This window comes from Geotrypetes seraphini, chromosome 1 (genome assembly GCF_902459505.1).
Source record: "Geotrypetes seraphini chromosome 1, aGeoSer1.1, whole genome shotgun sequence".
NCBI classification, from domain to species: Eukaryota; Metazoa; Chordata; class Amphibia; order Gymnophiona; family Dermophiidae; genus Geotrypetes; species Geotrypetes seraphini.
In genome coordinates, this window is record NC_047084.1 from 29,603,151 (window position 1) to 29,628,450 (window position 25,300).

At 42.0% G+C, this 25,300-nt stretch overlaps 1 protein-coding gene across 3 annotated transcripts in view; it reads left to right on the plus strand.

Annotated features, from left to right (window-relative positions):
- Positions 1-25,300, plus strand: part of IQGAP2 (IQ motif containing GTPase activating protein 2) — a 511,872-nt gene that overhangs the window by 62,466 nt on the left and 424,106 nt on the right. For 2 of the 3 annotated variants that reach the window (XM_033929310.1, XM_033929312.1), the window contains exon 2: positions 12,186-12,285. The exons of the other annotated variant lie outside the window; for it this stretch is intronic. In XM_033929310.1, coding sequence (XP_033785201.1) covers positions 12,186-12,285 — 100 coding nt within the window. The remainder of the gene's footprint in view (positions 1-12,185; positions 12,286-25,300) is intronic. 3 annotated transcript variants of the gene reach the window in all.

The following is a 25,300-nucleotide window of genomic DNA, read 5'->3' on the forward strand; positions in this document are numbered from 1 at the left end:
GGGGATGATCTGGTAGAGATGTTAAAGTTAGTGAGGAGAGAGGGACTGGAACTTTCAGCATTTCCCTAGCCCCTTCTTTTGGTCACATGAGCCCTCCCCATTTGTGTATCTTTGCTCTTCATTTAAACTGTCTTGCCAGAGTTGCCTATAACTTATGTTCTTTGTTTTTGTTTTGTGTATAGGCTTTTATTATTATTATTATTATTTTTTGTCCATGATAATGTAAATTGAACACCAACTATCATTTTGAAAAAGTTTTCTTTGTACTGTTTAGTGGTTTGTATTAAGTGAAACATATCGTCATCATCATGACCAGGGTGGTTATGTTAAAAGAATCGGTGCTTAAAATTAGAGAGCAATAAAAATGAACTCATCGTAACTCTTAGGATTTAGGAAGTCTGTAGAGCCCATTTCCAGAAAAGTAATAGTATTGCTATTGCACCTTTTAAGGATGCATATCCAAAGTGAAAAAAAAAATTATGTATTAGAACTAAGACTTTTGGCAATGAGAATGTGTACAAAAACATTTATATGGCTTCTTATATTCTAAAGAGCCACTAATGATTAGGTAGCATAACATCATGGGCTCTGGGGGATGCTGTACTGGGTAGAGCCCAAATTAGCAATTTTGGGAAACATTTTCTCTAGCTCCAGATACTAATGTAGTTTGAGACAAATGTCTTCTTGACTTAGATATGTAAATTGATTCTGTAGTGGAAATGCAGAACGTTCAAATAGTGGTAGATAACAGAAGTGTGTAGGTTTGCAATATTGCATCTTGCTTAGTACTGGATTCTGAAGCTGGCTAAAGCTAGAGATGTAATCTAGGGAAAACAAATTCTGAGGAGCCATACTCTTGAGGCTACTAAAATCTCTAATGTGTGAATTCATGGTACATACTCTCCACAGCACTTTATAGTGCTTGGAGATAAAGATTCCCATCTCCAGGAACTAACTTTAGACCACTCTGTTCACCCTGTATTCAGAATTTTCTACTTATCCTGCCAGACTGCACATAAGAGGATATTTGCCATCTTTCCAGCAGGTCAATAGAAACCAAGATCTCTGGTAATTTTTTTTTTTTTTTTTTTTTAACCTGTCTCTTGACTAGACCAAGGGTGGGAAACCTTTTATACACAGAGAGCTGCATAGATGTCGGTATTATCCCTTATGGGTTGCAACATTATGTAATGTCTGAACCGGAAATGCACAGAGCTGTGTAGACTACCTGTGATAAGTAAAATTTTAACTGAAAATGATAAAAAAACAAACAAACCCCCAAATGGCTAGAACTCTGGTTAATGGCATTTTCTGTATATCTGTCCCCTGTTTTCAGGTTTGCTAATTTGGATGGTCTTAGGTGAGATAACCTTAATTTTTTGCCAATTTGGGCCTTTGGGATCTGTTGCATCCAAACTAGAGAATGACACGGTGGCGGTTTACCCGCGGCCACCGCATTTTAGCCACGGGTCACCCGCCGAAAACGGGGAAGAAAACTAGCAGTCGCTGCGGCGACGGGGACAAGGCCATTCACCGCCCGCGGGGCGGTGAATGGTCTTGTCCCCGCAGTGAGGCATGAAGGATCGCGCGGTCCCCGCAGCTCACACCCGCCTGCCCAATCGATTCTAGTGTTTAGCCAGCTCTCTCCCTTCTCCTCACCTTAGTTTGTAGATTTTCTTTTTCGGCGACCCGCACGCTATCAGAGAGCCGCGCACGCGCGGCTGCTCAGTGTTCAATCTTCTGCTCTGACACAACCGGAAACAGGAAGTTGCAGCAGAGCAGAAGATTGAACACTGAGCAGCCGCGCGTGCGCTGCTCTCTGATAGCGTGCGGGTCGCCGAAAAAGAAAACCTATAAACTAAGGTGAGGAGAAGGGAGAGAGCTGGCTAAACACTAGGATCGATTGGGCAGGCAGGTAGTGGCTGCGGGGACCGTGCGATCGCTAGTGTTCCCGGCTCAAATTGGAAGGAGGGAGTGAAAGGGAAAAGGATTCTGGGCCAAGGGGATGAAAACGGAAGAAAAATCCACAGCAGGAAAGAAAGGGAAGGACAGGCAGGTGAGCCAGATGCTAGAAGCGGGGGGGGGGGGGGGAAGAAAGAGGGAAAAAAGCTAGATGGGGTTGAAAAGAAGAGACACACTGGTATGGAAGAGGAAGATAGGGGAAATCTGGACACAGGAAGGTAACAGAAAGAGGGGAAATTATGTGTTCATATCTCTCTGGGACTTGACACCATTGCTTTGTAAAGTAGTGAGTCACTACCCTTGCAGAAGCCATGTTGACTCGGTTTTAGCTGCCCATTTTTTTCGATGTGCTCACAGATGCTGTCTTTAATCAGTGCCTCCATCATCTTTCCCGGGACTGAGGTCAGGCTCACCGGCCTGTAGTTTCCCGGGTCTCCCCTTGTGCCCTTCTTGAAGATGGGCGTGACATTTGCTATTTTCCAATCCTCCGGGATCTCTCCGGTTTTTAAGGATAGGTTGCATATCTGTCGAAGTGGCTCCGCTATTTCGTCTTTTAGTTCCTTGAGTACCCTTGGGTGAATGCCGTCTGGACCTGGCGATTTGTCGCTCTTTAGTCTGTCAATCTGCTTGAGTACATCCTCTTGGCTTAAGACACCACACACCATCTGTAACTGAAATATGAACTATGCTTTATTATCACTCAGTTCAAAAGGTATCTGGCTTTTCCAAGCCTCAAAAGAAAGTCCAAACAGAACAATTCAAAAGATAAAAATCAGAATATAGTTCACAGTATCGGAATGCTCCCAATCCAAAGAAAATTCCAGCATCAGTTCATACTTGCAACAACCAAAAGAAAAACGTTTGGAAACAGTTCCTGGGTTTCTCTATGCCTCAGAGTCTTCCCTTCAGGTGTGTCTTTATTCAGGTGTTCTTTAAGCCACATGTAGGGCAGGCAGGAAGTGCACACAGGTAGAATCTTTTCAAAAGAGTTCTGTTCTCACCCTGAGTTCAAACATATAAATCTCAGTGATTTAGAGCAGGAAAGGAAACAAAACTTCTTTTCAGAGCTGTGCTGGGCTAATCAGCACTGCTCCTGTGCTTTTGCACTAGCCAGTCTCTTACACAATCCCAGAGAAAAATAAAAACACAAGAAAAATAAAATTTTCAATGGTTCTTCCTAGAACCTGGGTATCACCTGTGAGGCAAAGAGTTCCTTCTTTATAAAAGAAGAAACTCAAAAATCTCTAGCACTGGTCATCAGCAAGAGGCAAAACCACTCCACTTTTAAACACGGTCAGCATTTCATAACAGTCCCCTATTGCTTGTTGGTCTGCATTTGCTTCTCTTAGGTAGGTCCATGGCTTATAGCAAATCTCCTGTTGCCTGACTCTCAGCCTTGGCTTCTCCCTGGCCATGTGGCTTGGCTACTTCCTCAGTCTGGACCGCTTTCTTTTCCTGTCCTAGGACACCTCCTCCTCTCATAGCAGTGCAGCTAGCATTTAATAGGCAAGTGCCCCACCCCCCAACCACCAGGTGAAGGAGGGCACTCTGCAGCTGCCTGCTTCCTGATTAAAACTATTCACTTTCAGTTCAATGTGTATTGCACTTTAGACCCATCTGCTCTCTTGCTCCCTCTGGTGCTTCTGGAGAAAACACCAGTTTCAGGATTTTCTCAAAGCTGGAATGTCTCTAACAGCCTCAGCTGGCTCTGCTACCTTAGGGACACTCCTAGCAGGCATACCCTGCATACCTAACGTGACCATTTATTTTTTTTATCAAAATGGGACATCTATTAATTTTCAGTCCCGCCCCCAATCCCGCCCTAGTTCAACCCTACCCCCAATTTCTTCCATTCATTTTTCATGTACACACTATCTTATTAATTCATAATGATAACCATAAAATAATTTTAAAAAACTCACAAAACACATTGTATGCAGAGAAAACGTTAATTATCATTTACGAGTTTTGTTTTGTTTTTTTCAAAGATGTCAAGGCAGATGATTTTAATATATGCAATGTCACCTCAGTAACTATAGAAAAATAGACAAATATAGTGCAAAATATAGACAGCAGATATAAATTCTTAAAACTGACACATTTTGATCACTAAATTGAAAATAAAATCATTTTCCTACTTTTGTTGTTTGGTGATGTCATGAGTCTTTGCACTTCCTTCTGACTATGCATCCAACATTTCTTTCACAATCCAGCCCCATCCCCTTTGGGTCCAGGTCTCTCTCTTTTCCCTCTGTTACCCTCCCCAGATCCAGTGTCGGTTCTCCTTTGTACCTTTGTTCCAGGTCTCCCTCCCTCTCCCTCCTCTGTTATGATCTTGCATCTCTCTGTTCTTCTTCATGGTCTCTCCCCCTCTGTCTGAACCTCCCATAGTCCTGCATCTGCCTCCTGTCTTTCCCCTTTAGACCAGGCCTTTCTTTCTTTCTTTTTTTTTTTTGGCTGGGAGGGGGGGTCAATCATGTGACTTGCTAGAGCCTCATCTATTGGCTACATGACTTAACTGTCTTCAGAATTTACATACTCCTGGACTTAGCTGATTTTGGAAACAAAACTTATTTTAATTTAGCTGCAGGCGAAGGACAAACACACTTTTGATCTTGACAATTAATTACACATATCTTTTGTCTATACAAAACTATAATTCATATTTTGCCAAAAGCAAGTTTTGGAATTAAGCCCTTTAATTGCTAGGGGATGAGATGAGTGGTTGTGGATGGAGAATATATATTTGGATGTTAAACATAAAGGTGGAAGCTGAGGGACTGTAGAGGAGACTGGGTCAATGGGCTGTTGTAGCCTCCCCTTACCTCGCTGCTGCTGTCGTCTGGCCTGAAGATTAAATTTCAGTGAAGCTGGAGAAAGGTTGGGAACAGGGAAGAATACCCTGGACAAGGGAGAAACCAATCTGGATAGTCCTCTAAAATGAGGACATATCTGGGTAAATCCAGCATCTGGTAACTTTTAAACTTTTTGAAAGAGAAACACTCTAACACCTGCCACCACCCCTGGCCTGCCCTGCTGCACCAGGCCTTTCTTTTCTAGTCTTTCTTCTGTATACACCCCCCTTTCTCTGCCTCTTTCTTTCCTTCCTTCCTCCCTCCCTCTCTCACTCCTATGTCCCCCTCACTGCCTTCCAGTTTTTCTCCCACCTTTCCCCCCGAAGCCAGCCAGTCAGCCTACCTCCTTCCCTCCATGCCACGCCAAAGCCTTGCCTGCCTGTCTGTCTGCCTGCCTCCCTTCCTCCGAAGCCTGGCCTACCACCGATTCTTCTACTACCCCCACCTGGTCCGCTGCCGCTGCTGCTTCCTGCCCGCCGCTGCCACAACCACAGGAAAGGCATGTCCCAGAAGCCTTCTCTCCGATGCCAGTCACTGCCTGGCTGACCCGTAACTTTCTCTCCGACGTCAGAATTTGATGTTGGAGAGAAGGCTTCTGTGCCGGCGCCTGGACATGCCTTTCCTGTGGTTGTTGCGGTGGCGGGCTGGGAAGCAGGGAGAGAGCCCATTATCTGCGATCGCCTGTCCCCTTGTTCCCACACACAGCTTTGGGATGCTGTCTTTGAAAAGGGGACATTTCAGTGTCCTGAAGCTGTGCGCGGGGACAACGGGACAGGGGACCTGAAAAAGGGATGGTCACATTATGCGTACCACAAAGAGGAGCCAGGACCAGTAGTTTAGGGGACTTCAACCCTCTGTCCTGCTTTTCCCTTCAGCCTGTTGGCTGGTTAAGGACTGTCTGCCTGATGCTGTCTCCTAAGCCAGGGGTTCCCCAACCTCTGGGTCACGAACTAGTACCGGGCTGTGGGCTAGTGCTGCCTGATTCTGGGAAAAAAATTTTGATTCGGCCTACTGAATAGAGGTTTGTTTTTTTTTTTTAATTTGATTTTCCTACCCAGTTGGGTGGTTTGGCTTTTTTTTCCACAAACATCCTGGTGGGTTTATTTTATAGCTTCTTCACCCACCCCAGCCCCTTTGCCCTCTCCTACCCACATTGGCGCTGGTCTAATACACATTTCAAATCTGACACATTGTAATCACAAAACAGAAAATGTATTTTTTCTACCTTTTGCTGTGTGGTCATTCAAATCATGTTGGTCCGAGGCTCTGCAACAAACGTCTTCTGATAACTTGCTTGCCAGGTTCTCCTGCCCATTTGTTGTTTTCTTCTTTCTCTGTGCTAACCATCCATCTTCCATCTCTGTCCTCTCTTGCCATTTCCCTTCCCTCCCACGGAGGTCTGGCATCTTTCCTTTTTTTCGTCTCCATCCCTGCAGTTATCGACCCCACCATCCCCAGATCCACCGTCTCTCCTTTTCTCAGCTACCCTTTCATCCAGCATCTCTCCCTCCTTCCCCACCACCCCATAGTCCACCAGCTCTCCCTTTCTCTTCCCAACTACTCTCCTATCCAGTATCTCTATCCTCCCCCTCCATCCCTTGTGTCCAACTTCTCTCCCTTTCTGTTCCTTCCCTCCCTAAATCCCATTGTCCACAACTCTTTCTCTTCAATAACTGTTCCCTTGAGCTGTTAATCACTATCTTTCACCTCTGTTAAGTTCAATCAATTTGTACCATCTTTTAATCTTTGTAAACCGCATAGAACTTCATGGTCCTGCGGTATATAAACTGTTATTATTATTATGTGTCTCCCTCGCCTCTGTTTTTAGATCCATTATTTCTTCCCCCCAATATGGCATATGCATTTCTCTTTGGACCACCCTACCTTCCCTCACACCCTCCATGTACTTCTACATCAGAGTCGCCCCCCCCCCCCCCCTCCCACCCCCCGAAGACTTTCTTTGTAGCGTCCTCCGGCTTCCCCCTCTGGCCTCCCTGTTTTACCTTCAGCTAATTACGACAGCCTACAGAGAGGAGCGCCGATGTTTTAGCGATCCTAGCAGGCTGCCATCAGCCTCCACAGCACGTTCCTTTTGCTGCGGTCCCGCCCCTCCTGTGAAGTTAAGGTCAGGATCGCGGCAGAGGGAACGTGCTGTGGAGGGCCACGGTAGCCTGTATGGATCGCTACAGCAGGAGGATGCTACAAAGAGTGCCCATGCACTGTAGCACTTCCCGACTGACCCGAGGGGCCCCCTAAAGCAGCAACGGCAGTGGATGGCCAGTAAGAGGCAGCGCTGCTGCTCCTGCTTTAGGAAACCTGGTTGAATTGGCAAGCTCGATTTAAAACAAAAAAACAAATTGATTTGAATCGATGAATCGGGCAACACTAGCTTGGGCTGTGCCGAACTGAACCGCACAGAAATTATTTTTTACATTTCAGGCAATCCCCTGGCGGGCTACCTCCTCCCAGCCACACTTCTCTTCACAAAGTCATGAGTGGCTCCTACACACTGCCTGTGGTTGACCTGGAAGCCTTCCCTCTAGGCTTCTGGGTCAGCTGCGGGCTATGTGTAGGTGCTGTGGCTTTGTGAAGCTACACAGAACAGGTAAACACCTGCGGGAGGGAGGCACGAACTTGGGAGATAGAATAGAGGGAGGGAAGCATGAAGAGGGGCACATTGAGACATGAGAGAGAGGGAGGGGCATTGGGGCACAAAAGGAAAGGAGGGAGTACAAACTGCACAAAGAATAAAAGGAAGAAGGGAAGGGGACATGAACTTGGGGCATAAGGAAGAATGGAAGGGTGAGGGAACAAGATCCAGAGGTGGGGGAAGGAAATAGAAAGGTAGAATTGTTGGGCATGGGTGTCTGAGAGGGAAAGAGATGTGGTGCACATGGGGAAATGTAGAAAGAGGAAAATTGTTGGGCATAGGGAGGGAAAGAGAATTATTGAACATGGTGGGAGAGGAGTGAGGTACAGAAGAATGGGGGAGAGATGAAAGGGAGAAATATTGGATGTGATGGTGGAACAGTGGAATGGATGGAAAGGGATACAAGAGGGGCCTCAAGAAGGTGGGAAGAATTCTAGGATCAGACTTTGGGAGGGAAAAAATATTGCTCAAAGGGGTTAGCTGCAGGCAGCATGTTGGAATGGAGGAATGCTGGACGTGGTGGAGGCAATGGATGGAGAGATGTGGCATGGTGTTGGAGAGAAGTGATACAAGGAGAAATGTGGGTATGGGCCTGGTGGGCAGGGGTGAAAGATGATGCACATAGTCTGAGTTATGAGGGAGGGAGAAATGTTGGATGTGGCAGTACAAGCAGTAGGAGAGACGCACCCTGGGAGGAGGAAGAGTGTTTGTGTAATTTAATTTTGTGGTTACCATAATGTATTAGTAATATTATATTGTGTGTACAGTACAGTAAAGAACGAAAGTAAGTGTAAACCTCCTATCTTTTCTTTCTAACTACAGTACTTTATTTTGAGGACTGTTTCTTTAATGATTTTATAGACTGTGTACTGTACAGGGGAACATAAATACACACAAATTCGCTCTCTCAGGCTGGGGAAACAAGATGGCGACGAGAGCGGACGCCTGAGTAGGAGGCTCCCACTCTTGCAGTCGGCAGGCGTTTTGCTGAAGTGACCTAGCAACCCTCTTACCTCGATATGGGGAAGAGGAAAGGAGCCCTTCGCAGCAATCCTCCGGCGGCGATAGCGGCACCGCGTCTGGTGCAAACTACAATCGAGGGAGCGTTAGCCCGCTCGAGTGAATCTTCGGGGGCTACTTCAGGGGTAAGCCCGAATACGTCGGGCGAACTCAGCCAACACATTCGGGCGTTGTTGAGCCCGGAGCAGAGGCAGCCACCACCACAACCCGGAAGCAGTGCAGAGTCGGGAGTTCCTGAGGAAATGATGACCCTGGAAGGTACATCGATCCCCAGAGAAAGAGGACAGCCAGCTCCAATTTTATCGGGAGCTGAAGAAGCTAGAGAACAGCAGCAGCTTTCCCACTCTGCAGAGGAGTTGAGAGGAGCTTCAGGAGGAAGTAACATCAATTTTGGGGTGTTGGAGAAGCCTAAGGTAATAAATATGGAGGCTTTATGGCAGGCCATATCAGTTATGGACGCTAACCTCAAACTATCCTTTTCCACTTTAAAAATTGATTATGGGACTATTCACTCTAAAGTGGAGCAACAGGGCTTGGTCCTTAAAGATTTAAGTGAGAAATTAGAAAAACAGGAGTCAAGAATATCCGAAATGAAAACTTTGGATTTGGAATTGGTAAAAGAAAGATCATTTACTGCCAGGAAAATGGAAAGTTTTGAGAACCAACTAAGGAAAAATAATCTGAGACTCCTAAATTTTCCTAAATGTCCCTTAATTTCACCAATGGAGATGGTAAGAAAATACTTTAAGGAAATTTTGCTAATTCCCACAGAAAGTTTGCCACCAATTGTTAGAGCTAATTATCTGCAACTAAAGAAACCTGTAGAAGTTTCCACTCCTAATGAGATTCAAGGGACAAATAATGACAACATGAATTTAACGACGTTTCTGGAGAACTCTTTAGAGGTTATAACGGAAAGGAAAACCCTGTTAATAACTCTTGCTTTAGAAAGTGATAGAGAATATATACTACGCTTGTTTTTTCGTCATATTAATGATCAATTTTTAGGCTCTAATGTTCGAATATTTCCTGATATGTCATTGAGATCTCAGAGGCGTAGGAAGGAATTCTTGGCATTACGGCCAAGAGTCCTAGCCTTGGGAGCAAATTTTATGTTGAAATTTCCTGTAAAATGTTTTGTTTCATATCAGAATAAGAATTGCTTATTTTTTGAGCCTAAACAATTGATAGGATTTATAGAATCTAAAGAGCATGTAGGGCCTGTAACTGAAAATGAGTAACCTGCTATGAATGGCTGTAGCACCGCAGAAAAATGCCGCTTTCTAAGTTGGACAAGATTCGTCTTATTTCTTATTTTTATTTTTTCTTAAGTTTCTCTCCAAAAGTTGTGGACTAAATAATTTGAATTATTATTGAGTAACCAAAAACACTGTGTTAAGTGGAATTGGGGTTATAGTTTTTTTTCTTATAATATTTTGTGTAATCTGTGTACAAGTATGTTTATTGCTTGTTTGTATTAATTAAATTGAATAAATAAATAATAAAAAAAAATACACACAAATTCTCACATGATCAGAGTTACATACAAATTCAATTTAAGAACTCCCACCCACCTGGTCCATGGAAAAATTGTATTGCATGAAATCGGTCCCTGTGCAAAAAAGATTAGGGACCGCTGTCCTAAGTCATTGGTCTTGAATCTTTTGCAGCTTATTGGCTGGCTAAGAATGTCTAACCAGTAGGCTGCAGGGGGAAACGGAAGCAGTAGCTGAGGAGACAGTCTTACTTCCGGCTTTCCCCTGCAGCTAGACTGCATTGGGAAGATTTCAGCTCTGATGTCTGGGCAGTGCTGCAAAAATATTGGGGTCCTATAGTTTCAAGTTTCTTTATTTTTGATATACCATCTATCAAAATAAGTGTCTAAACGGTGTACAATATAAAGAGATTGAAGAAAGCAATTAAAATAGGTAAATAAAAGCAATATTTTATCAAATACTGTATTAAAAATACTAGATGGATTCACATTAATGTACATGGAACAAAAGGGAAGTTGACGCCTCTGTTTAAAATATTTATAGGCTTTGCTTACCACAGGGGGATAAACATACATAATAATTTAAAATAATACGCGCTGCTGGAGGATGTGATAGGCAGAAGTACGCTACAGGGCTTCAAAGAAGGTCTGGACAGGTACCTAGAGGACAAAGGGATTGAGGGGTACAGATAGGAGTAGAGATAAGGTTATAGGGACAGGATTAGAGGTAAATTATAAAAATTAGTCCGAGACCACTGTTCAGGCAGTGGACCTGATGGGCCGCCGTGAGAGCGGACCGCTGGGCAGGATGGACCTCTGGTCTGCCCCAGCGGAGGCAACTTCTTATGTTCTAATATATTACAACATAAATAATTTTTAAAATATAAAAGTACAATATATAAACAATTTACTTTCAGTCGGTTCACATTGGTTTACCAACACCATCTGTAACACAGCACAGTTGTTTTGTCAAAATGTGCCCTGTGCTAGTTTCAGCCACTCTTTGTAGAGCTAAAGGTTTAATTTTGGATGGTTTTTTGCTGGCCTAAACTAAACTGCATAGCGGTATGAATAGTGACTGAATTTTGCCAGCTATCCATAGTTAGATGGAATGACCATGCTTTGCTTTTGCTCTGCCCTTACACTGTATGAATAGAGCTGGGAGAAGTGGGGGGCAGAATTTTTGTTTTTAGTTATACTACCCCTAAATAGATATTGTGGTCCAGAAGAGTTATTATACGCTATGGAAACTCCGCACTATTATAGCTTATTTTGACGCTACTGCCTTTACACTTTTAGTTCAAACGCTATTACTTAGCATTCTGGACCACTGCAATATTATATATCTGACAAGTGCAAAGAAAAACTTGGCTAGGCTGACCTTGGTCCAAAATACAGCAGTTAGAATGATTTACGGACTGAGGAAGTATGGTCATGTAACCCCCTATTACCATGAGCTATACTGGCTCCCAGTTGAGGCCCGGGTGATCTTACATTTGCGATGTTTATACTATAAAGTTGCTTTTGGTGCCGCTCCACTTTACCTTGTTGATAGATTTGTTACTATGATTCACGGGAACAGTAGACAATCCCATGCCCTATTTATGTTCCCTTCTGTTAAGGGCTGTAAAAATAAGAACTACCATGGGCACTGTCTTTCCTATCAAGCAGCTCAATTCGATAAAGAATTCCGCCCATTACTGACCAGATCAATATCTTATAAACATTACAGAAAACTTTTCTTTTTTCTAAATTTGTAGCTAGCTAATTCTTGCCTATTGCATTATCTCTGTATTCACTCATAGCATAATCTTTTGTAAACTGCATTGAACTAAGGGTTATGTGGTATAGAAACCTCTTATGTTATGTAAATGCTTTTAAATATTGAGTCACTTTGAAGGAGAGTGTGGCGCAGCGGTTAAAGCTACAGCCTCAGCACCCTGAGGTGGTGGGTTTAAACCCATGCTGCTCCTTGTGAACCTGGGCAAGTCACTTAATCCCCCCCATTGCCCCAGTTACATTAGATAGATTGTGACCCCATGCAGAGAAAAATGCTTGAGTACATGAATAAATTCATGTAAACTGTTCCGAGCTCCCCTGGGGGAATGGTATAGAAAATTTAATTCAGCTATGTCTTAATTTAAATGTCTCTTTCCCTTGTATATAATTCATGCATAGTTTGGTTTCTTTTTTTAATTTACAGCTATTGTTGATGATGAAAGGCTTTCTGCAGAGGAGATGGATGAGAGGAGGCGGCAGAATATTGCTTACGAGTACTTATGTCATCTAGAGGAGGCAAAAAGGTAAACAAAAATTCAGCTCTATTTATCAGTGTCTTTTGAGAGTACAAAGTCAAAAGGCTACTTGATTTAAAATGTATGTGCATTCTGGTTTCTGGGTACAGCACCTGAATGCAGATATCTGTGGAGAAGGGATGTTTTTGGAGATGAGTAGCTTCGGCGTAGAGGGTAGGTACAAAAAAAAGTACAGAACAGCTCTCGGTACTGATTTTTTTTGTCCTTCACAGGGATGCTGAAGCCCAGTGTATGTGTGTAGTACTCCCTTTTCATGAAACTGCGCCTTGTTCTGTCAGCTGACTTGATTGCTTTTATTCTCCTTTATGTATTGACTAGAATTTGTTGTGCTCTTTGACCATCTTGACTCAGATATGTTGTGTTTATTTTGGCACCATAAATAAAAGTAACATGTCTTTGCTAAAGATCTTTTAACACTTGGTGGTTAGCCAGAACCATTTTTCTTCCCTTGAAAATTTCATAGTGGGTATTCTATGCCAGTGTTTCTCAGCTCGGTCCTGGAGTACCCCCTTGCTAGTCAGGTTTTTAGGATATCCAAAATGAATATGCATGAAAGAAATTTGCATATAATGGAGGCAGCAAATGACAATCAAGTTTATGCAAGATCTTTATGTTCTGGTATTTTTGAAAAATGTGTGCAAGATGGAAATTGAAGAAAGAGGTGGCGGGAAGAATTTGATTGTCTCCATTCAGTCTATTCAAGTCTGGGGGATTTTGGACAGTTCAAGTCTTGGATAAGTGGCTGTGGAATAAATGCTTTAAGAGCAGTCTCTGCTAAGTGAAATGATGGTGTCATAGAGAATCTCCTACCCATTTATAACTTAATTTTGGAAAATAATTGGAAAATTAGCAGTTCTCAAGTACTGTAACTGACTTGGGAGCTATCCCACCTCATAATCAGACCTAGGCACATTGTTTTATAGGTTGACTTTAACATAACATATGATTAAGCTGACTGCAGCCTGATTGTTGGTGCACCAGATGAACCATAGAGGTCTTCATCGGTCATCATTTACTATCGTATTATCTATTGGTGTGAAGGTCTCCACATAAATCTTTACATAGGTAAATATCATATACGGGTAAATACTGATTTTACAGTGCTCTTGTTTACATGTGGAAATGCCATGGTGTGCACAGATTCAAAGGACGCATGGTTTGGGTGCTCCAGAGAAATGTGTTTTTGCTTTTGCTTGGGACTATGTTCTTTTGAAACTCTCTTGGCCAATGCATGTATGTCAGGTACCTTACTCATTTCAGCCAAAGCTTTAGGGAGTGATTGAGGAAGCAATTGTGCATAACCCATCTTCAAAATCTTTTAAATACTTATCAAGAGATCTGTAAGCTTTTTCAAAATGACTATGAACACCTTTATTCATCTCCTTTGGATGCTGATTTGGATTGTATTAGCTACTTAACAGTATAGATCTACCACAGATTACTTTAGCAGAAAATAAATGATTGAATACCCCCGTTTCATCAGATGAGGTGGGCTTGGCGATTCAGCACATAAAGTCCCTGGTACAGATGGATTTCACATAAAATTTTAAAGACACTTGGGTGAGTCCATAGTGAACCCACTTGCAAACATGTTGAATTATAATGTATAAACTAAACTATAAACTCCACGTTTGCCAAAAGGTGCTTAAAAAGATACAAAAAAGAAGGCAAAAGATGTCAGTAAGGACTCTGAGTGTGTCTATCAGCTAATCACAACTAACAGACCAAACCACACAAATACCAAATGTCAATTGAGGAGTAAGAATTATAATGTATAGCATCAAGTTGTGCCTAATAGTTTGACTGTGGCTCAAATAATAGTATTGTTCAAACTGGGCAAAGATCCTTTGGTGCCTGATCACATTGCCCTATTTCAATCTTAAATAGAGAAATTTAGTAACTGGCCAAAATAACGATGACTAGGTTGGCTGAAGTGCTTCCGGGATTTGCTGTTGGTATTAGTTAGGGGTTGATAATGTGGTTTGTAACTTATTGAAAGTTTTGGTCTCTTTGAAGGTGATGAATGAAGTGGGAGGGCCCTCATTCCTCATTAGTTTTGACATTGAAAAGGCTTTCAAATGTGTCGGATGGAATTTCTTATTTGGAACTTTGGAAAGGTATGATATAATGTCTATTTAGACAGAGAAGGCCTTATAAAGTGGTCCTGTAGCTAGGATATGGATTAACTGGATACTCTCCAGTCTTCTCCCCAGGGCCTTTCAGCCGGGCACTCCGCCCAGCTAATTTAGATGAGCGCCCGGCTGTAATCTCGATCACAATCCTGCTGCTGCTGCCGCCTTCTGCTCAACATTAAAAAAAAAAAACCTTCTCACCGGCTTGGAGATTTACCGGGCTGACTCGGCACAGCCTGAATCGCAGGAGCCTGACATATTTTTATTTTTTTAAGTTTTTAACGCCAGCAAGCGACTTGAACCCATGCTCCCCGGCGGGGCTCTAACGTGCATGCTGCTTCCCTCCGAAACCGGAAGTCACGTCCTGAGGGGGGAAGAGAAGGGAAGTCGACATGCACACGCCCCGGAGCATGGGTTCGCTATAGGAGACAGGTTAGCTTACAACTTGCTCTTGCTTGCTTCGGGCTTTCCTCGCTGCCGGGTCCTGCCTACTTTCTGTTTCCGTAAAGGCAGGACCCGGCAACGAGGAAGCTTACAACTTGCCTTAGTCCAGCCCTGCACAACATGCGGCCCAAAACGGATGTCACTGCCGATATGGCTCTCACTCCGCTCTCCTTTGAAGATTAGCTCAGGAGGCAAGATTTAGCCCGAGATCAGACGAACATTAAAGGGCATCTGAGCAGATTGAGGAGAACATGTCCTGTTTTTCCATGCCTAAAAATACCACCTTGTCTAATGTAATCTCTGATCAGATCCTTAAGAGTGATGCAACTATGTATGCTGGACAGTCTCCTCCAGTAAACAGAGCTTTAAAGCCTGCAGCCATACAGAACCAGATGGTCAAAGGGCTCCAAAGTGTAGTATTGCCAAGGGATCTGTCTCACAAGTTTCTGCTGCTGGCAGATGTAAACACAGCACAAGAAATAGAGACTTGTGGCATTCTGTGTGGAAAGCTGATGCATAATGAATTTACTATTACCCATGTAATAGTGCCAAAGCAGTCTGCTGGACCAGACTACAGTATAGTGATATGGGGAATATGGAAGAATTATTCAGTGTTCAAGATCAACATGATCTCCTCACAGAAGAAAGACGGAGAGAAAGAGAGAGGCAGATACTGGAGAGGGGGGGAGAGAAGGGAAGGGAGAGAGATGTCAGACCATGGGGTGGAGTGGCAAGGAAGGAAGGAAGGAAAGGAGAAGAGAGAGATGCCAGAGCATAGGGGAGGGGTGGAGTCAAAAAAAATGGAGAGGGGTTGAAGCTGAAATAAATCATGTACAAAGGAGAGAAAGGGCACAGGATATAGAGTTTACTGAAGAGACATAGAAAGAGGGAATATACCATATGGAACAGAGAGAGAGCAGACACTGGATGGAAAAGGCAGAAAGGGTACACAGTGGATGCAAGGGGCAGAGATAGGGTGGACAGTAGATGGAAGGGGTAGAGAGAGGGTAGAGGCTGGTGGAAGGGGCAAAGAGAGAGGACAGATGTTGCCTGGAAGGGAGCGAGGACAAATGCTGAATAGAAAGAAGAGAGTGAAGAGAAGATGACTAAAGCAGAAACGACAAAAGGTAGAAAAAAAAATATTTTTTTTGCTTTACATAGAATCAAGTAGTATTGTAACTGTATTGATTAAAATTTATCAATAGGAAATAGAAATAAGGCAATTTTGGGGGGGACTAAACCCCTTTCCTCAGATCAGGACAGGATACCATAACAGCTGTTTACTGTACTGTCTTGAAGAAAGATTTGGCCTCTGAAAGCTAATTGAAAAATGGATTAGTCCAATAAAATGGTATTTTCATATTTCTCATTATTTGTTTTATTTCTATTTGTTAATTTGTAAAGTGGTGACTGTTATGTAGAAGTTTTTTTTCAAATTTACATCTATTGTCTTTATATTTTGCACAGTATTAGGGGACATGTGTCACTGTTTCTGTGGTGTTGCATTGTATGCAGAGTCTGGTTTCTTGGTTCAGTTTAACTTTTGACTACATATTTCTATTTTTAGTTTGTGATTATTCCATATTGGGCGAGGGTGTATCTGTGTGTATGAAAAGGACATGGCTTTCTGTTAGCATCGACTACAGGATCAATTGACTGTGTAGGATCTGGTTTGTTTAGTTTTCCAATGCGTGTGTTGGTGTTCTAGTGCTCACTGCAGTGTTTAAGATGCTGCCTTTTCCTAGATGCACCCTTATTGTGTGACTCATGGATTATTACTAAAAATATTTTTTTTTATATAGAGGAGGGGGTTGTTAAAAAAATGATTAGCACGGGCTGTCATATATACTAGGTACACCACTGGATTTAATGACCCTATTCTAACTTTACTGTTGACGTAGGTGTTGTCCCCCCCCAACACATAGACACACACATTATAAAGAATTAAATTAAAGTTGTATTATCATCAAGCAGCTTTCAAATGACATTATAAGCAAATAAAAATAAAATATTTTTAATACATTGCTAATTATTACCTGCATCTTTACCTATACTGTTTTGCCCTAGCTTTTACTTTGCACTATAGCAAAATAAAAAAGAAGCAGATAAAGATTAATCACACAGGTGCCCTTCAAGGCTCAGTAACACCTCTCCATAAATTATGTGGAAGAGGTCTGGAAGTGGGGATAGCATCTATTTTATATCCTCAGTGAGACCTCAGGAAGGAACCTAGTGATCAAAACATTATTAGAGGTGTTGTACAGCCATTTCTTATATGACTGGATGAGCTATATTTATCTTTTTTTTTTAATTGTTTAAATTCATGCAGAAATAAATGGTTAGATTGAACCTAATGACTTCATTAACGCATTTCCCTTTTTTTAAACCTCTATACCATTTGAAAGAGGGTGAATATCTAATTATTCACTTCTAGAATTGGATACTTCTTAGATTTAGTAAAAATATTCTGGCACAAGTGTCAAACCTTAAAAAAGGAAGTCATATCGAGCATTGGAAAATAATAATAATTAACTGATAAAAATAGTATACATTTAATTTTTTCCACTACCAAATTTCCTCGCCCCGCCCCACCCGGCTACTTTTTCATGCCACCCGGCTGGAAAAAATTTCTGGGGAGAACACTGCTCTCTGATATTTTAATATATATTGAGGGACAAGACAGGGCTGTCCATTGTTGTCTTTATTTGCATTGACATTAGACCATTTTATTATATAAATTGCAAAACAATCTAGGTATCAGTGGAGTCCCCATAGATTCTACAGAATTTAAAATAGCTGCATTTGCTGGTGACTTGTTGTTCAACTTACTAATCATAAAGCTTCACTAGCTAATTTGATGGAGAGTTTTGTAGAATATGAAATTTTTATGGATTTACCTTAAATCTTTTGAAATTGGAGGTATTTTGATGGGCTGAGGGCTCCTTTAAATATGTAGGTATCCAGTACCTACAGAAACTGGATGACTTGGGCCTTCTGAATGTTAAATACCTTTTGGAGATTACTCGACAACAATTGACTATATAGAAAACTTTGCCTTTATAAATAGCTTTGTTTCGTAGACTCTTCCAATGTATTTATTGCAAAAAGATATCATGAAACAGAATAGGATAATTGGACAGTTCTTTTAGGAAGAAAAGTGATCTAAATTGAAAATTCAGTATTTGTATGGGAATTGGGGTGTATGTGTGTGTTGGGGGGTAGGCCTCTCAAATTAAGAACTTATAATTTGACATGTTTACTCTGATATTTGAAAAAATTGACTTATTCCCAAGATAAACCATTTTCAGGTGAATGTGAATTTTGAAACTTTGGTATCCTAATTGTATGAGGGTAAATCAAAAAGTAAAGGCAAAATACATTTTTAATGGATTTAATAGAAGTAATTGTGAGCAATTGAAACCTTTTCACATAGTCCCCATGCAAGATGAAGCATTTGTTGTATCGTTCAACTAGTTTTACATTCCTGCAGAGGGATTTTTCAGCTGCTCCCGAAGCTAGGTGAGCACTGCTTTCTTTACTTAATCATGTTTTGTCTTTTGCTTTCTGGGTTGCAGTGATGCACCTATGTCTCTTTGCCAGTAACAATTCTTTCCATAATACTTGGATCTTCTTTATACTGTCTCAGGAACTGGGTCTCATCTTCCATGTGCTGTTGCTTGTGCAGATCAGTTAGCTGTTTGGAAACCCATCATATGCAGACTTTTCTGTATCCCAAGTCATCATGCATTATGGCAAATGCAGATCCATAGCTCATATCCAAATTTGCAGCCAATTGAGACACTGTTATCCATCGGCCTTTTCTAATCAAGGCATCAGTCCTATCAATGTGCTTTTGTGTGCGCGATGTGGATGGGCAACCAGAATGACTTTTGTCAGATACACCTGTTCTTCCCACTTTAAACCTTTTTACCTACTCATAAACCTTTTGTTGATTTATGGTGCTATGTCCATACTGAGTCAATATCCGATGGTGAATTTCCACAGGTTTCACTCCCTCTGCCCAAAGAGAGTGCACGACTTCATGTTCTTTGATGATGCAATCTTGCAATGGAGCGTTCATGTTTGACCTTGTGGCTGCCACACATCTAAAGGCAGAGTGCTGAACTGTGCATGGATGAACTATCCAACAGACAATGTACCAGTACATATATTGCATTTCACTAGCTCTGTTCCGGTTATCTTGTAATTTACAATTGCCTTTAAGTTTTTATTCGCCCTCATATCTTACATGCTTCATTAGCATTATTTCTCTCTAGGTCAGTGTTTCTCTCAGCATGGAGTACCCCCTTGCCACTTAGGTTTTCAGACTATCTACAATGAATATGCATGAAAGAAATTTGCATATAATGAAGTTAATATATGCAAATCAAGTTGATGCATATTAATTGTGGATATCCTGAAAACCTGACTGGCAAGTGGGGTATTCCAGGACTGAGTTGAGAAACACTGCTCTAGGCTGAAGAGGTGGAATTGTCTGGTAAAATCTAATGAGAAGTGGTATGGAGAGATGTGGTCAACTTGTGGGTTGAGTTGACCCTAGAGCTACAAATCAATTGCCTATTAGAGGTAATATTGTATTTTCCCTGGAAATTGATAATGTGGTGTTTTGTTCATTGGGAACAAAAGGGTCTTACACTGGGTGGATCATGTTTTTCATATATATATGGCTCCCTTAAGGCTTTTATAGAAATACAACAGGCAACTGGGAGTAGGTTGCATACTTTTTGCTTTCTAACAACTTTTCCATTATGTATGTGCTTTGGGAGTGTCTAAATCACAGTTGCCTATAGAAAATAAGTTGAGGGAGTTGTTTCAGGTTTGCATAGATCAGGGGCATCAAAGTCCCTCCTCGAAGGCCGCAATCCAGTTGGGTTTTCAGGATTTCCCCAATGAATATGCATGAGATCTATTTGCATGCACTGCTTTCATGGTATGCTAAGAGATCTCATGCATATTCATTGGGTAAATCCTGAAAACCCGACTGGATTGCGGCCCTCGAGGAGGGACTTTGACACACCTGGCATAGATTCTTTCAGGCATTACAGGGTCAGCAAGATATTCTTGTATACAGTAAGCTTGGGAGAGGCAGCTGAGTTGTACTTTGAGACCATTTAATGTATTACACACCATTAAGGCTCTTCCTTCTATAGTTTATGGTGCTGACTTCAAGAGTGTTGTCAGACTTACTCATAGAGCCTATTGGCCACACAGCTTTTTTGATTCATCAGTATGCATTAAGTACAAGCAAGCTGTGGGTACTTTGACTCATGCTTGTCCACAACTTTTTTTTTTTGGGGGGGGAGAGGGTAGTGCAGGCCTATTTGAGTCAGAAGTTCAATTCACAACGGCACTAGAATTAATAATACAGTGGTACTTTGGTTTACGAGTGTACCAGTTTGCGAGTGTTTTGCAAGACGAGCAAAACATTCACAAACTTGGTGCCTCGTAAACCGAGCTTGCCTCGCTGTACGAGCGCCCCCCCCCCCAGCGATCTGGCATCCCCCCCTGCTCGCGTTGCCCCCCCTCCACCGTGATCCTACTCCCCCCCCCCCCGAGCAGTCAATGACACCCTTTACCCGACTTGGCACCAGTGCCGGTGCCCGAAGATCCTCCCTCTTCCAGCGCGGCTGGGCGGTGCGTCGGAGATCCTCCTTCTTCTGGTCTGGGCTGGGCTGGACTGGCTTTGAGCATTTGCGCATGCTCAAAGCCTTCTGGTCTCACTCTCTCCGAGATTGAGAGCGAGACCAGAAGGCTTTGAGCATGCGCAAATGCTCAAAGCCAGCCCAGACCAGAAGAAGGAGGATCTCCGACGCACCGCCCAGCTGCGCCAGAAGAGGGAGGATCTTTGGGCACTGGCACTGGTGCCAAGTCGGGTAAAGGTTGTCACTGACTGCTCGGGAGGGGGGGGGAAAGTAGAATCACGGTGGAGGGGGGGGGGCAATGCGAGCGGGGGGATGCCGGATCGCGGGGGGGGGGGAGGGTTGAAACAGCGTCGGATTCCTCAAGGGGGCAGAGAATGGAGCAGCGCCGGTAGCCTCGGGTAGGGGGGTAGGAGGTCGAACCAATCAAAGCAGTTTCCCTTACTTCCTATGGGGAAACTTGCTTTAATATACGAGCAATTTGGTTTACGAGCATGCTTCTGGAACGAATTATGCTCGTAAACCAAGGTTCCACTGTACATGATAACTTGAATGCTATTGTGACTCAAAAGAGAGAATTTAAATTGTAAATCTGGAAAGTTATTGTAGTAGGGAAAAGATACATGCTCCAAATGTGTGTACAGTCTGAGGCTCCTTCATATTGGCAGTGGAGAAATCAATTCCACACATTAATGTTATGGGAAGTGAAGGAAGCAGTTCCCTTTGATTAGGTCTCTCTATCTCCACTGGTTGCCTCCTAGAACTTGAAATTTGATTTTTTAATTAATTAGAATTATAATGTTTTTTTTTTTTAATCCTATCTGTTCCATGGGTTAACTACAGTATATTCTCTGGACTGTAGAGTTTTGTAGGTCTAGTTGGGTGGATTTGGCAGAAGTTTGTGGGGTATTAGGAAGAGGGAGGATGAAGGGGAACTAGTGGTTTATAGGATATGGTTTACTTTTATTAGTTGTTTGTTTTGTGCAGATATATTGATTGGTAATATAACATTTTGCTGTGTTGTACTATATTATGTTTAAAATCAGGTTTTCTATTCTGCTTTTGCCTATACAGTTCAAGCATTGTAATTATAATGATCCCCCCTCTGATGGAGTAGTGCTGCACGAATCACATTCAACTTTGACCCAAAGAAGACATTAAATTTGTCAGCAGAGTATGGGATCTCTGGATACAGCTCAACCTCATTCCTAGTCAACTGCATGGTCATTGCAAAAAAAGTGAGCGTGGACAATTTAGTGCCCCTGCCAACTTTTGCTGATAGTACTTTTTTCTTGCAGCATCAATGTGGTTTCTGTAAACCAACAACATAGTCATTTCCTTAGCAACAGCAACAGATGAATCCAGAGACCAATGGGATAGCACACATCTACCAGTAGAGGGAGATAAAGAAACTGATTAACAGGTGGTCCTATTGGCTGGCACACCTCCTGCATCTTCAGTATGCTCTATCTTCCAGCAGGTGATGGTTGCTATTCACCTAGCTCCTGGATTCTGGCTGTGACTGGGCAATTATTTTCTCCTGTTGAGGTTTCTCTTCAGTGAGACAGGTGTGTCCGGCTGAACGGTGCCGGCTTTAGGGGTTACACCTGGGCCCCCCCAGGTCCCTGCCTCACCCTCCCTCCAGTGATAGAGGGTCTGACTGGGTCTTGATAGTGCTGAGCAACTGGCATCTGCCAGCACTATCAACAAAGTTGTGAGTATATGTTTTATTTGAACTTCGTTTCTGGTTGTGGTGGAGCTGCAGGTTCAGTGTGAGGCTACAGAAATAATATGTTTTTATCAAACGCTATCTTTTGTAGAGTTGTGGAAATGGTTTAGCGACTGACAAATTTACATTTGCATGAAGTTTATTCAGTAAAGGGCTTTGGGTGTATGGATAGAGCTTCGTTGACGAAACTGGAGCCTTCCTGCATGTTATAGGCGTGCGCTTGTTTTCATACTCTGGCAGCAAGGCCACATCGGTAGTGGGATTTCTCTCCGAGGCAGACTCTGCTTGACAGTTCCCGTGGCCAGGTGGAGGTGAATATTTGGATGGCTCCAGGTGTGTTCTTCACATAGCCTGATTAAGCGCAAGAGGTGCGCGCTTGAGGAGAACGAAGCAGCATTCATTTATTTCTCTCCAATGTTCATTTTAAGCATTTTATGTTATGACAGTGGGAAAATTATTTTAATGGTTGGCTCCAGGTAGATTTTTAATGCACTTTTGATAGAGCCGGCTCATTTCAGCATGAAACAGTCACGTGCTTGGGTCTTCGGTGCTAGCGGGAGCACCACAGCATTCACGGGGTTTATTTTGCAGCTGACTGAGGTGAATGGCTGACTTATTAGTCAGACAATCTTTTAACTTACCTTAAATAAGAATATTTATATTCTTCAAATAATTAAACACTGGTGTGAATTGCACTGGCTTTTGCAAATTGTTTTTGGTAATTAATCTGTATGATAAGCCAGTGAATGAAAGTTTTTTATGCTGATGATGTTGGTAGGGCATATATTTGCTCACCACTATCTTGAGACTTTTTCTTTCATTATAAGTGGTTATTCAGCTTTTCCTGTGGGATGTTTTTGTATTCTTTTTTAACACTGCAGCCGGAATGTTCTACGCTCACTTTATTTTGTTTTTAGCCCACCTATCATAACATTTGCAGTATGTTCTCTCAAATTCTGCTAGCTCCTCTTACTCCTCTCTATCTTCTCTACACCTCACAGTATACTGTAATCTCCGCATTGTAATCTAATCTATGATTTGTGAGTCGCTCTATGCCTAAAAAGGTTCAAGGCGATGTACAATTCAAAAGTGGCTGAAAGGAAGAGGGAGGAGAGAAAAATACAGGAGGAGGAAGGGAAGAGGGGATGTACAGGGGAGGTAGAAGGGGGACTGGTGGTATAATTTGCATTGAAAGAGTGGAGACTCAGTCCGTGTATGCTACTAATTGACTCTGCTCTTCACGGGACTGCATCTCCTTCTCTGTGCCTTCTTTTATTCTGTCTTTGTCTAAAACTCGCCTCTACTTGATATTTATACTGTTGCTCCCCAGATCACGATCCAGAAAACACTAGCTGATGGTAAATGGCCAGACTACGCCTTTACCAAAATTGTTTTTTTAAAAATCCACTTCTAAATATATCTTGTATTTTATAATAGAACTTTCCATTGGACTATTAGGGCTATTTAAACATGCTTTGCAGCATATTATAGCTTTGTGTCTGGTTTTTGGTTCGGGTTTTCTATGTCTGTATACTGTTCTATTAGACCAGTGCTTCTCAGTCCAGTTCTCTGGGCACACCCATGGTTTTCAGGATATGTGCAATGAACATGCATGAGAGAGCTGCATGCACTGCCTTCTTGATATGCAAGTTTTTCTCATACATATTTGTTGTGGATATCTTGAAAGCTTGATTGGCTGGTTATACTCCAAGAGCTGGGTTGAGAATCATTGTTCTTAGGCTTTCATTCCCCGACAGTCACCACATTTCCCTATGTAGTTGAGCATACATAATTTAACTTTTATACTTCTGCTATATTTATCTTGTAAATAAAAATATATTTATTCAATTTGTTGTTGTATTGTCCAAGAAGGGAACTAAAATTTGTACAGGATAAGAAATTGTCATTGATGAAAGAGAGAAATGTGATACGTACCAGGTTTGGGAATTCTATGTTTTCAATAGTAGGGGGTGAAATTTTGGAACTCATTGGCAGGTCAGTTACGATTATGTAAACCCAGGGATACTTTTAAGAAAGTTTTGAAGACAGTTATTTGTCAATGTATTTACGTGAACAAAAATACAGTAATTTTCTGTGATACTTTTAAAAACTCATGAAGATTTAGTTGTGGGACAGTTCATTTATGTTAAAGAAATGAGCATATTCATAATGGAGGATGTATGAGAGTCTGAGTATACAGTATGTTGTATTATGATATTTATTCTGTATGTTGTTTTGTAAACTGTCTAGATTTTAGGCAGTATATAAATTTTTAAATAAATATATAATATTCAAAAAAGAGCTGGAAATAAGATATCATAAAATACAAACACGCAAATAAAATATCAAAGCTATAAAAACCCCTTTTATCAAGCTTTTTTAGGGTTTTTATTCCCACCTGCTGTGGTAAAAGTTCTGATGGTCATAGGAATTCTATGAGCATCTGAGCTTTTATCGCAGTGGCTGGTGATAAAACATCCTAGTGCGGCTTGATAAAAGGGGGGCCTTAGTAATAAAGAAATCAATCAATCATGACACAAGACTAATGTAAAACAAAACAAGGAGAATTCAAAGGGTCTGCAGTGAGAGTCAAACAGCAAAACCAAAAGAAGGACTGCAGAGATGTTGTACAAGATCACAGGAACTTTCTTGAAGATGATTTAACTGTTGCTTTCTAAAGAATGGTTCAGATAGGTTGGAAACCGGGACCCAACACGGTCCGTGTTTCGAATAACACTTCTTCCTCAGGGGTCCCATGGTGAGATAATAGTAAAATTTGTATGCAACTGTATAGAGGATGAATAAAATGTGTGACACATGATGAATGCAACCAATAGTGAAATGTACTAACCATATGGAGGACAGATAAATTGTGATCAATAGTGGATCAAGCAATGGTGTAATAATAAAAGATAGTTACTATCACTGCGTGTTAGCAACACAATTGTGAGGTAAGCGATGCATCATAATGGAATCCATGATTGTGCATGGTGATTGAAAGTTGAACAGTGATCAAAAGTGAACGCACGAGGCAGACA